Source organism: Myodes glareolus, chromosome 4, assembly GCF_982192425.1.
Source record: "Myodes glareolus chromosome 4, mMyoGla1.1, whole genome shotgun sequence".
NCBI lineage: Eukaryota > Metazoa > Chordata > Mammalia > Rodentia > Cricetidae > Myodes > Myodes glareolus.
Window position 1 is genome coordinate 54,639,796 of NC_142029.1, and position 13,657 is coordinate 54,653,452.

Here is a 13,657-nt window from a genome sequence, read left to right on the forward strand (position 1 = left end):
TCGGAAACGACTTTATGCCCTGTAGCAGTAGATTGTACTGAGTACTGAACCTCAAGTTCTAGAATCTGTTAAGCCATTGGCCAAAAGCAGGTTTCCTAATATAAGTTACAGTATGTACCTGTTTGGACTGCGGTGATCTCACATATGCAGTGAAGGCATTGGAGACCGCTGGTATCTTTGCCAGCCCTAAAGGTGTGTCTCTCTAATTTTGAATGCATTGGACTCTCTGTTCAGTACCATTGGGTTCCAGCCTGAGTGCTCCCACTCATAAGGTCTTTTGTAGTCTATTACTGATGTGGAATACAGGTAGGGAGTTATCAAATAACTGGCCAAAAATAATGTTACGTATCTCAAAGAGACAAAGACAGATTGAAAGTCTGGAGGTTGAGCACTGGCCTTGAGTTGTTCGGCCGATTGCAGGTACAAATTTGATTCTTCCTGGTGTTAAGTAGGGATTGATGGAGAAAAAAAATAATGTTATATGTCTGCGGAGGTTTCTGTCCCTCCCAGTACCGTAATAAACACACAGACACTATATATATTATTTGAATCACTGCTTGGCAAATAGCTTAAGCATATTTCTGGCTAACTCTTATATCTTAAATTAACCCATTTCTATTAATTTATATTTTACCATGAGGCTCATGACCTACTGGCAAGGTTCCATCTGGTGGCTTATGTCTTTCTCCTCAGGTGGCTACATGGCTTCTCTATGACTCCCTACTCTATATCTCTTTCAGCCTGGCACTATTGGCCAAAAGCAGCTTCTTTATTAACCGTTGTGCACTTAAACATGTGGTATGACTGTCCTTGTGAGGCTATTCAAGATAAAAACAGTCCCCTACAACATGTATGGAAAGATCTTTGTGACACATGGCCAAGACCCAAGAAAAACTCAGGCTCCATAGACCATCAGGACAGACAGACTCTTGAGCCGGCCTGCCCTCTGTCTTGAGAGTACACTTGCACTTTGCTCTGACAAACCTGCCTTGTTGAGTCTCTTCTCTGTCTTTTTTTTTTTTTTTAATTCTTTCTCTAAGACTAGAGAGCTTTGGGACCTCTAGTCCAGGAACCATACTAATTCATGTAAAATCTGTCCAACTATTGGATAAAATAACATTTTCAGGAGGGCTGGAGAGATGGCTTAGTGGTTAAAAGCACTGGCTGCTCTTTCAAAGGTCCTGAGTTCAAGTCCCAGCAACCACATGGTAGCTCACAACCATCTGTAATGAGATTTGGTGCCCTCTTCTGGCATGCAGCCAGAACACTCTACATAATAAATAAATCTTAAAAAAAAAAAATAACGTTTTCAGATAGTGCTCTTTACTTTCCGTTTCCCACAAATAGTTTGTATTTGGGACTGTGTATTCTTTTTGTTCTTTCTACTCAGAATATACTTTCTTCCTTTACTGATGAATCCTTCCAGATCTGGTTCAAGGTCTGTTCTTTCCCTGAGACTCATGAGATATATTGTTTTATAATCTGTACGTAATTTCTGTTATCAGATACAACTTCTTTCAGCTGAACACACTCATGTTTTGTCTATCTCCTGTATATTGCAAGAATTGTAAGCTACCTAGAAGCTAAACTTGGTCAGGCATGGTGGGCACACACCTTTAATCCCGGCACTTGAGAGGAAGAGGCAGGCAGATCTCTGAGTTCTAGGCAAATATCCTGGTCTACAGAACAAGATCCAGGACAGCCAGGGCTACACGAGAAACCCTGTCTCGAAAAAAAACCAAGAAGGGGAGGAGGAAGAAGAAACTGAGCTTAAGCAAATTCTAGAGAACTCACCAAGAATTTAAACAAAGAGAGAAAAGAAAGCCCAGCAGTGGTGGCGCACGCCTTTAATTCCAGCACTGGGGAAGCAGAGGCAGGGAGATCTCTGTGGAATCTAGGCCAGGCTGGTCTACAGAGGAGTAGTGGGGACTTCTAATTGCAAAGCACTCAAGTTTGGTTCCCAGTGCCCATGTCAGGCAGCTGACAACCACCTGTACCTCCAGCACGTGCACGTGCAAATAGTAAGGGTTTTCACTGAATGACCCAGAACTAGCCACAGCATTCGCTTTCCATTTAGAATTATGTGTCTTTTTTTAAAAGTACTTTAAACTTAAATTTTGGAGATTGAGTTCAAATATCAGTAATTCTTCAATGCAGTTATCACTTTGGGCTTCAGTTTATTTATATATAAACCAAAATAAAAATATATTATAACATTATTATGATGCTAGCATTATTATACTATGCTGAGATAATAGAAGCAAAATACATTTAGCATGCCTGGCAGTAATAGGCACATAATTTATTCACATCTCTCTATGAGTGTTTATTTCTAATTCCCTTTCTTAGACCCAGACCCCTCAGAAATACTACTGTTCCCAAAGCTCTTCCAGCCATCTTGCTTTAATGGTGGACTCTCATGCCATACAACTGTTAATGAAGATCCCAGGCTGATCCTGTGCATGTGAACTCACTGGATTTTTCTCCCAAACTCCATCCTATATCAGTGTTTTCGAACAAGCTCAGTGCCTGCTAGGATTATTATGTCCTTTGTATCCAAAGTGAATTTGTATGTGCCCAGAATTGAAATATATAGAACTTACCAAGAAAAATGAAGAAAGGTAATTTTTATTAAAGCTTCCCAGCCTCTGCTTTTACTTCTTGCAGGTTTCAGCTGTAGCCAGTTGTTTCTTTTTGCCCGAGGGCTTTTTCTTCCTTTCAAAAAACAAAGGATCTTAAGATTGGCTAGTTGGCTCATTGGGTAAAATACTTGGACATGAAATTGGATCCCCAGTACTCAAGTGAAAGCCAAGCGTAATGTCACATGTCTGTAGTCAAACACTGGGTTGTAAAGACAGGCAGATCATAGGGGTTTGCTGGCCAGCCAAGTCTAGCTGAAATGGTGAACTCCAGGTTTAGTGAAAGACCTTGTCAAAAAATTAGGTGAAGAAGTGATTGAGGAAGGAATGCTGACATTATTGTGTAAGCACATACACACAACAGTACACAAGCGCGTGCGCACGCGCACACACACATACACACAAAAGAAAAATGATCTTGTAAAATATTAATGTGACACTTAGTCATGTAGTTTTGCTCTTGTGCCAATTATAAAGTGTCTTAAATACTATGGCTTTGTGATCAATCTTGCTGCAAAGATGTGTTTCATTTGGCAATAGAAATATTAATTTTAAAATCAGCTATTGGGGAAGGAACATAGAAAAGAATGTAAATTAGTTAATATCCTCAACTTTGATAAAATACAAGAAAAATTATTAATCTTAAAGCTTTTATTGGAAAATCTTTAACATTAGTGAATCAAGAGAATCATGCAGGTGAATCCACATGTCCACCGTAGCTTGCTCCCATCAACCCTTGTTCTTCTGTTACAGCAGCTCACTCTTTATTCCCACTTAACACTAAAAGTAGATTTGTTTGGAAGCTAATCGAGAGGAATATTTAGAGAATATTAGAGAAGAATATTTAGAGGTGACCTAGAGTTTTAGAACACTCGTTGCTCTTACAAAGGATCTGATGCCCCCTTCTGACCTCCTTAAGCCCCAGGCACACACGGTGCACAGACATAACTTGAAGCAAAGTTAGTTTGAATTATCTCTATTGAAAAGAGAACTTTGGGAATTTATCTTTCTAACTGACACATAGAGGAGTCCTGATATTGTAGCCATTAGATTAATGATTCTTAATTCCAGGGTAGTTTTGGGGTAGTTTTTAAAATTCTATATAGTTTTCTTTGTGTTTTTCTAATATGCTGTGAAATTTTTATTGAATTAAATTTAAAATGTTTTGAAGGTATAATATTAAAGTTTTGTTTAATTGATTTCTGTGAATTTTATCTTTCAGGGTGCTGTTCTACCTCAAGAAATAAGTCAAGTAACCCAACCACATAAAACTGGCTTTAATGACAACAGTGTTAAATACCAGCAAAAAAAACATGACCCTCACCGAAAACGTAAGTTTTAAGGTAGAAAAGTGTTGATCTGCCTTTTTTTCAGTTGTTTTTATTGTTGTTTTTGTTGTTGTTTGTTTTTTGAAGAGCTTTGTTGAAATGTAACTCATACTTTAAAATAAATTCATCAGGCAAGTGAGGTGGCTCCACAGGTAAAGGGGCTTGCTGCTCAAGCCTGGCAACTTGAATTCAATCCCAAGACACCCATGGTGGTAGGAGAGAAACAGCTCCCAGAGTTACCCTTTGATCTGCATGTGTGCCCTGCCATGCACATGCCCACACAGACGCACATACAGTGACGGAGGAGTAACAAATAAAATACAACCATCATTTTAGAGTCTGCAGTAATGAGGAAGGGGTAGGCTGTCATTGGAGATGCCTGGGTGTTGCGGCACAGTCATCAGAAAGACGGCCCTTTCCCCCATCACATATCCTGGTACCTTATAAAAATCAGCTGACAATACGTCTTTGTGGTAGTTTGTGGGCTCTCAATTCCAGCTGACTGGTCTATACACATCTGTACAAACAGCATGCTGTCTTCCTTACTGGAGCTTTCTTGTAAGTTTAGAAATCAGACAGTTGCCGGGCACTGGTGGCACACACCTATAATCCCAGCACTTGGGAGGCAGAGGCAGGCGTATCTCTGTGAGTTCGAGGCCAGCCTGGTCTACAAAAGCTAGATCCAGGACAGGCTCCAAAGCTACAGAGAAACCCTGTCTCAAAAAACCAAAAAAAAAAAAAGAAAGAAAAGAAAAAGAAAAAGAGAAATCAGACAGTTTTGCATCCCCCAGCTTTGTTTGCCTTTTTCAAGATGGTTTCAATTATTCTGGGTCTTTGCGTTTCCATATCAATTTTCCATAATCTTATCTATTTCTGCAAACACCATGCCTGGAATTTTAATAAATAACATTGGGTACAGTGTCTTATGCAGCCCTGCCTGTTAACACAAATGCCTTTCCATTTGTTTAGTGCTTTCTAATTTCTTTCACTGATGTGTTATCATTTGCAGTACACAATCCTTAGACTTTTTCCTTTTATTAAATGTATTCCTCTATTATTCTTTTTGATGCTGTTACTGATGAAGTTATGTTTGTTTTTTGGTTTTGGTGTTTTATGTGTGTGGGGGTTATTGTTCTGTTTTTTTTTTATTTGAGACAGAGTTTCACCACGTAGCCCTGGAACTCACTCTGTAGACCAGGCTGGCCTTGAACTCACAGAGACCCACCTGCCTCTGCCTCCCACAGCTGGGATTGAAGGCATGCACCGCCACCATTCAGCCATATGTTAATTTAAAAAAAAAAAAGAGTGGGCATTCTTGTCTAACCATGATCTTAGAAGTCAACTTTCTGCCTTTACTACCAGATGAGGTTTTTAGCTGTGGGTCTCTTTGTCCTATATTTGGTTAGTAAATTCTCTATTTTCTAAATTCTTATTGTTGCCTATAAGAAGCTAGATGTTGTTAAATATTTGTTGTTTTTGCTTTCTTTTTTTCCTCCTGCATCCTCCCTTCTGTCTGCCCTTCCTTTATCCGTTCAGCCATCATGCTGGTTCATCCACTTCATTTTTAAAGACAAAGTCTAACTAAACCTGGAGCTCACTGTTGAGTAGCCTTGCTGTCCAGTGAGCCCCAGGGATCTTCCTGTCTCCACCGTCCCCCAGAACTGGGGTAACAGATGCAGACTTCCAAGTCCAGCTCTTAAGGAGATACTAACAACGCAAACTCAGATTGTCGTGCCTGTGCTGCTGGCACGTTACTGAGTGAGCCATCTCCCCCATCCTGTCCCCACCCCTACATCCTTGATGAGTTTTGTTTTGTTTTTCTGTATCTGTTGTTCAATTCAATTTTCATGATTTGTCCAATTATATTTCCTATGTTGAACCAACTTTGTATTTTTAGGGTAAATCCTGCTAGATCACAATTCATAATCATTTTGACATGTTTGAAGAGTTACGTTGCTAGTATTTTTATGGGTTTTGAATTTTTTGTTGTTGTTTTTTTTGCATGTGTATTTATAAAGGGTATCTTTAAAATTTGAGGGTATCCTGGTAATACTGACCTCACAGAACTGAGATATAGTCCTGCCGATGTTTTTGAAAAGTTTTGGAAAGAATACCATTACATCCTCTTTAAATGTTCAGTAGAAATCACCAGAAAGCAAACTGGACTTGGGACTGAGTTCTTTTTGTGGGAATTTTTTTTGGTTTCCTATTATACATTAGCACATATTAATTGTAGATATTAATATGGCTCCATTTATTTCCACATGTGCATACCATATACCCAAATCAAAGCCAGCCTTATTTCATCTACCCTCCCCATGCATCAGCTTATTCAGCTGAAGGTTTTATATTTAATGAAAATGTATTAAATGTTTTTCTGAGAGTGTTTCTGTGTACAGTGAGTTAGGTTACTATATGAAATTGTATGTCTTAACAAAGGCTTGTAGTCATGTGTGTTCTTACATTTCATTTCCTTCCTTTCCTGTCTTCCTTATTTCCTTCCCTTTTTTATTCTCCCTTCTCATATCCTGATGCTTTCTTCATGCTTTTCCCTTGGTATCTCCTTTCCTTTCTTCTCACCTTTTTTTTTGTTGCTAGTTGTGGTGATAATGTTCTCATTGTTGTTGTTTGACACAGGATCTCCCAAAGCCCAGGCTGGCTGGGATCTCACTATGTACCCAAGGATAACTTTGAACTGCTGATCCTCCTGTTGACACGACCTAAATGCTGGGATCACAGGCATATGTCACCATGCCCAGTCTTTTATTCTTTCCTCTCCACACTGGCCTAATAAACAGTCCAGTGGTAAGGAGAAAAAAAATTAACTTAGAACAACTATATAATCTAGTGTATCTAATGCAATAGAAGATTGCATACTAAATGATGTCCTTTTCAAATCTTAATCTCCTTCATCTCTAAAGCCTTTTGTTTCCTAAATCTTCTAAAGATAATATCTCATTTTTTTTCCTATTGCTCTTAGCTTCTCCTTAGCAGAAATGGCAAAAGTTGCTTTAATGGGCATGATGATATACAGCTATAATCCCAGCATTATGAAGGATGAGTTAGGACAATTGGCTCATGGCCAGGAGGTGGTGGCACACACCTTTAATCCCAGCACTCGGAAGGCAGAGGCAGGCGGGTCTCTGTAAGTTCAAGGCCAGCCTGGTCTACAAGAGCTAGTTCCAGGACAGGCTCCAAAGCTACAGAGAAACCCTGTCTTGAAAAACCTACAAAAAAAAAAAAAAAAAAAAAAGGAGGATTGGATCACAATTTCATACCAGCCTTGGGCTACATAGTGATTTCCAGACCAAACTAGGATGCATAGCAGGACCTTGTCTCAAAATAAAGCAATTAGGGCCTGGGAGATATTCCGCTCAATAAAGTGTCTGTAGCACAGGCATGAGGACCTGAGCACACATACTGAAGCCTGGCACCAAGGCCATTGTCTGTAATTCTAGCACTGAGGGGAGTTAGGAGTGGAGACAGGTGGACCCCTGGAATTCATTGGTCTACCAGTCTAGCTGATGGGTAAACTCCATATTCAGTGAGAGACCCTGTCCAGAAAAGTAAAGTAGAAATTGATAAGGAAGAAACTCTTTGTTTACATCTGTCCTCCATACATATACATATACATGCATACATACATATGCCATTCATGCATAAACACAAACACACATAAACTCAAAAAGGTTGTTTGTGTTTGTTGCTTTTGCTTTTTGTTTTTTTAGGCAGGGTTTCTCTGTGTATTCCTGGATATTTGAACCAGGCTGGCTTCAAACTCTGAAATCTGCCTCCCGGTGCTGAGATTAAAGACATGCACTACCACTGCCCAGCTTCAAAAATAATTTTTTTAATATTTATTTATTATATATGTAGTGTTCTGCCTACATGTATGCCTACACACCAGAAGAGGGCAGCAAATCTTATTATAGATGGTTGTGAGCTGTCGTGGTTGCTGGAAACTAAAGTCAAGATCTCTGGAAGAGCAGCCAGTGCTCTTAACCTCTGAGCCATCTCTCCAGTTCCCTGAGAATAAAATTTTTAAGAGCTTTCTTACTTGTCTCTTACTCTTCATTTATCTAGCCAAGAGTGTATTGCTCATAATTTAATCTTACTAAATTACAATTCTGACCAGATTACTATCTGCTCAGAACCTTTCTGTGATTGCTTGCCATTGCTTACAACTTAATTCCATGTGTTTCAGTATCTCCCAGATTATGACTCACCTGCCTCTTTAGTTCCATTAGGCTTGACATTATTCCTTATCCTCCTACAGAACTGACACATTAAGTACAACCCTTTCTGCTCTCGTGTCTTTTCTCGAACCTTTTACCTATAATTCTAAACCTCTTCTTTTGCACTTGGAGACCCTATTACCCTTCCAAGCCTGATTCAGATGCCACTCTCCTTTCCCATCTGATTATCTGCAATTATCTTTCTCCATCTCACCTGGATTATAAATTTCTTCAGTTCATGCTTCTTCTCATTTGTTGCTGTGGTCAGTGCCTGCCATGGACCAGCACCTATGTTTGAGCTCCAGCATTGACAGCATGGGGGTGGAGGAGCACAGACACAGGAGAAAACTAAACACCTTGAAATACTTTAAACACTGCTTTACAATGGTAAATACTTGATGAATTTAACTGGTATTTAGTAAGCTCTTTTGCGTCTCAAAATTTCTGTTTTCTTGTCTCCAGTTAAGGAAGAATATAAGAGTCCTAAAGCTGAGTGCCAAACACAAAAATTGTCCAATAAGCAGGTAATTTTTTTAAAAATGTTTAATAATTGGATGTTCTTGTGCAATTAGTTATTGTATAGCATCTAAGTTATTTTTGCAGCCTTTTAAAAAATCCGTAAGGAATGCAGTGAAAGCCATGTCACAGTCACATAGATGGATGGTCACACAACTGGAGTCTAGGGTTCAGAATAGACATCTGTCATCCTCGTTTCACCACTTAAGAGTAGTGGTGGGTAGTCGTGATCAATTCTTAACAACCTCGAGAAGCTGGAGAAATGGCTCAACAGTTAAGAGCACTGGCTGTTCTTTCAGAGGACCTGGGTTCAATTCCCAGCACCCACATGACAGCTCACAATTGTCTATAACTTCGGTTCCAAGGGATCTGACACCCTCATACAGACATACCTGTAGGCAAAAACACTGATGTACTTAAAATAAATAAATTATATATTTTAAAAAAAAACACAACCTTGACTTCTTTATCTTTAAGATGGAAGTAAATTATTGGTCACTTAAAACTTTTCTCATGTATTAATAAAATACTCAGTAATGTCTGTGTGTATGTACACTGGTGGCATCATTTTAAAGGTCAGATTGATTGGGCAGAGATGGCACATGCGTTTAATCCCAACACTCGAGAGGCAGAAGCAGATGGATCTCTGAGTTCAAGGCCAGCCTGATCTACAGATCTAGTGCCAGGACAAGAGCCAAAGCTACAGAGAAAAACCCTGTCTTGAAAAACAAAACAAAAAAGTCAAATTGCACAGAGTTAGAATGAGGGAGCCGAGATCAGACATTATATTTTGTTTTACAAAGTCTCTACTGTTCAATAAAGAACATGTAGACATCTTAAGAAATCTTAAGAATCAAAGAATCTGGCAATTATGTATCCTTCTAGGCATATATATCATACTTTACTACACATTTTTGAGTGGATCTCTTGGCTTGGGAACATAGCTCAGTGGGAGCAAATGCTGATTTGTGGACAAGGTCTCTTGTAGCACAAGTTGGCCTCTTAACTCACTGTGTAGGTAGCTAAGGCTAGCCTTAAACTCATGATCTTTCCGCCTCTACCTTCAAAAGAGTACTGAGATTAGAGGTGTGTGCCACTACATCCAACAAAATAATGTTTTTTATAGTAAAATAAAATATATAAGTTTGAGAGAAACAACAGTACTAAAATACAGTTAGGATCTGGTAAGGTCTGTGTCTTCTAAGGGCTTCTTCTTGGCCTCTAGGTAGAGGCTCCTGTCTTAAATTCTGACATGTTAGAAAGAATGCAGTTTTCCTTCTTTCTCCTTTTACGGTTGCTAATCCTGTCATGAGAATGCCACTTCATGAAGCTGATTACCTCCTGATTGAGGTGGAAGGACACAAACACAGTCCTTAGCAATGATTGTTGTCCATATTCAAAATTGAAAGAAATATGAATCTTATTCACAGGTTAATGAGAATAAAGATAATCTTCTCCCCATTTTTTCTTATGGCGGTAAGAGAAAGCAGTACTTGGAGTCGGAGATTTGGCTCACTAGTTAGGGGCACTGCTTGCTCTTTCGCAGGACCTGGGTTTAATTCCCATCACCTTCATGGCAGCTTAAATGGTGCTGCACTGGCATACATGCAGGTAAAAACACTCACACATAAAAATGAATAAATCTTTAGAGAGAGAGAATGCAATACATAAACACTTTGCTCAATTTATTCAGAATACTGTTAAAATAGTAACTTTAAGTTTACTTGCACAAAAACTTACTCTTTCTTACAGACTTCTGGAGCCTCTGCCAAATGTAATATTAAACTATTGAAGAGAAATGAAAGTCCAGGAGCCTCAGAAGCCCAAAAGGTTGTGACTGGTTACCCAACTGCTATCGATAAGGTAAGTAAATAAATAAATCTTATTCGCTGTTTCTTCCAAACTTTACATCTAGGACAATTATTGAGTGAAAGTTGAAATTTTAGAGTAAAATCTAGCTTTTTACTAGATTTACTTCTTTCTTCTTTTATCTTTATGCATAAATATTTATTCTTTTAGCCTTCCTCGGGAATTGAGAACTTTTTAGCATCTTTGAATATCTCTAAAGAGAGTGAAGTGCAGTCACCTCATCACGGGGAGCCTCCAGATGAGGAGCATCTGTCACCACAGTCATTTGCTATGGTTCGTATGCTCAGCAGCTTTGGAGCTGCAGTTTCTGTCTTCCATTGGCCATGCATGCCCTGTGTACCTGTTCGAACCCAGTATCTCATGTTGGATGGTATCTGTATCACTTTTTGTTTTGGCTTGGTTTTGGTTTTTTGGTTTGGTTTGGTTTGGTTTGGTTTGGTTTAGTTTGGTTTTTGGTTTTTCGAGACAAGGTTTCTCTGTGTAACAGCTCTAATTGTCCTGGAACTCGCTCTCTAGACCAGGCCAGCTTTGAACTCACACAAATCTGCCTCTGTCTTCCTCCTGAGTGCTGGAATTAACCTCTGATTCTTGTATCGCTTTCATCATCAGCTGAGGAAAACCAGGATGCTGTGAGAGACAGCCATCCCTGAGTGCTGCTGCTTTTGTAGGGTTTTGTTTTTGTTTTCCCGTAGATCCCTGCTTTTTAAACATTGCTGTTCACTAGGCTATAAATTAAATAGGAAAAATATTATCTCTGTCCACTGAAATGTGAACGTTTTGCAGGCCTTGACCATCTATTTGTCTTATATGAATTTAGTTAGCATATTAGTTTTTAACAGCAGCAACTCTTAAAAAGAAAGAGCAAAGGCTGAGGAGACAGCTCAGTAGTAGAGCTGTCCAGCATGCATAAGGACACCTCAAAAGAAAAATAATAACTTCAGAAAAGCAAGAAGAAAGATGTATAAGTTATATAAGCCTAACATTTGCTTTCTTCTCACCCCCACATCTACTTATGAATCATTTTCTAAAAAGAAAGGAACACGGATGCTTAAAGAAATTCTAAAAATTGATAGCCCTGATACAACAGACAGTAAGAATGATGGAAAACAATTTGATAATGAAGTCACTGCTTCTCCCAATAGAAGAGATGAGCATGGACTGTTACCACGTCCTGAACCAAGTAAGAAGCTGGGTGAGTTAACTGAGCACAGTTACTAATAGTGACTATCATTTCCAAAAGTTTGCTTCATTTGGTTTCTTCCAAAAAAGTTTATTATGTGTGTCTGCCTGTCTGCCTGTCTGTTTGGTGTGTGTTTACGTGTAAAGCGCACATGTGGCGATCAGAGAACAACTTGAAGGAGTCGGTTCTCTGCTTCCATTGTGTGTGTCCCCGAAATTGAACTCAGCTCATCAGGCTTGACAGCGAGCACCTTTCCCCATTAAACCATCTGACCAGCCCCATTTGTTCCTTTCAAAACTAGGGGGCTGAGAGGTGGCTCAACAGTTAATACTTGCCACATATTTGAAAAGAGCCAAGTTCACTTGTATAGTACACATTTAACAAGCCAGGAAACCCATAAACACCTATTATTCCACCTACTAGGAAAATAAGAGGATTGCTAAGTCTTGCTGGCTTCCAGCCTATCCAAGAAACCAAGCCCCAGGTTCAAGGAGAGACCCTGCTCCCAGGAATAGGCAGAGTGGTGGGAGAGGGTAACCGCACACATTCTGGCCTCCCTTCCTGTGCACACAGACATACACACTCACATGGACACACATACATGAAGAACTAGGGCTCGAGAGATGACTCAAGGTTAGGAGAGTGTGCTCCACTTGCAAAGAACCAGACTTCATTTCCCAGCAATCATACCAAGTGTCTAGCAGCCAGGTAAAACCCAGCTCAAGGGGCTCCAACACTTCTGGCCTCCCCATGAGCCTGCTTTCATGTTCATAAACCCGCACATGGGGACACACACAAATTTAAAATAACAACAAATCTTTTAAAAATTAAGTAAATAGGCTAGGCCATGGTGGCACACACCTTCAATCCCAGCACTTGGGAGGAAGAGGCAGGCAGATCTCTGTGAGTTTGAGGCCAGCCTGGTCTACAAAAGCTAGTTCCAGGACAGGCTCCAAAACTACAGAGAAACCCTGTCTCAAAAGATAAAAAAGGGGGGGAGTGGTAAAATAAACAGCTGTTCTTTGAAGCCTAGCTTAGTGCCTCACACATGCAGCCTCTGAGCTTAGAAGGCTAATGCAGAATTTCCGTGAGTCCAAAGCCAGCCTATTCTGCATAAAGAGTTCAGGGTCAGCCCGAGCTAAATCACAAAACCCTATCTGCGATAAAAATAAATAAATAATTTTGTTTTGCTTTATTTTATTTTTAGATGTTTTTGTCTTTTTTGATATTTTTTTTTTTTCGTTTTTCCTTTGTTTGTTTTTTGTTTTCTTCAAGACAGGATTTCTTTGTGTTACTTTGGAACCTGTCCTGGAACGCACTCTGTAGACCAGGCTGGCCTTGAATGCACAGAGGTCTGTGCCTCTGCCTCCCAAGTGCTGGAATTCAAAATAAGCACCACTACTACCAGGCTTTGTTTTTGTCTTTTCTTAAGATGGAATCTCATTGTGGAAATATGAAGTTCAAACTGGCCAAGAACTCCCCCCACCCACCCAAGACAGAGTTTTTCTGTGTAACAACTCTGGCCATCCTGGAACTCACGCTATAGACAGGCCAGCATTGAACTCTCAAAGATCCGCCTGCCTCTGGGGTTAAAGGTGTGCACCACCACCACCACCCAGCCTAACTAAAAACTCTTAAATTTCCTGACATTAGCTGGAGTGCTGGAACTACAGGCATACACCAACTATGATGCTTTGCTTGGTTTTATTTTGGGCTTCACTTTCTTTTTTAAAGACTGGACCTTACTATGTAGTTCTGGTCTGGCTAGTCTAGAATTCACAGAGATCTACCTGCCACTGCCCCTCCCCCAAGAGCTAGCATTAAAGATCTATGGCACCATGTCCAGCTGAGAATAATTTTTTAAAGCCAGATTTGTTAATGTACACCTTT

The 13,657-nt window shown here is 39.7% G+C and overlaps 1 protein-coding gene across 2 annotated transcripts in view; it reads left to right on the forward strand.

The window, feature by feature from the left end:
• Xrn1 (5'-3' exoribonuclease 1) overlaps positions 1 to 13,657 on the forward strand; it is a 103,732-nt gene that overhangs the window by 73,008 nt on the left and 17,067 nt on the right. Inside the window, exons 33-37 of one of the 2 annotated variants that reach the window (XM_048452529.3) lie at positions 3,862 to 3,970; positions 8,665 to 8,726; positions 10,471 to 10,581; positions 10,738 to 10,860; positions 11,620 to 11,779. In XM_048452529.3, the coding sequence (XP_048308486.3) occupies positions 3,862 to 3,970; positions 8,665 to 8,726; positions 10,471 to 10,581; positions 10,738 to 10,860; positions 11,620 to 11,779 (565 nt within the window). The remainder of the gene's footprint in view (positions 1 to 3,861; positions 3,971 to 8,664; positions 8,727 to 10,470; positions 10,582 to 10,737; positions 10,861 to 11,619; positions 11,780 to 13,657) is intronic. The other variant, XM_048452530.3, reaches the window with a different exon arrangement.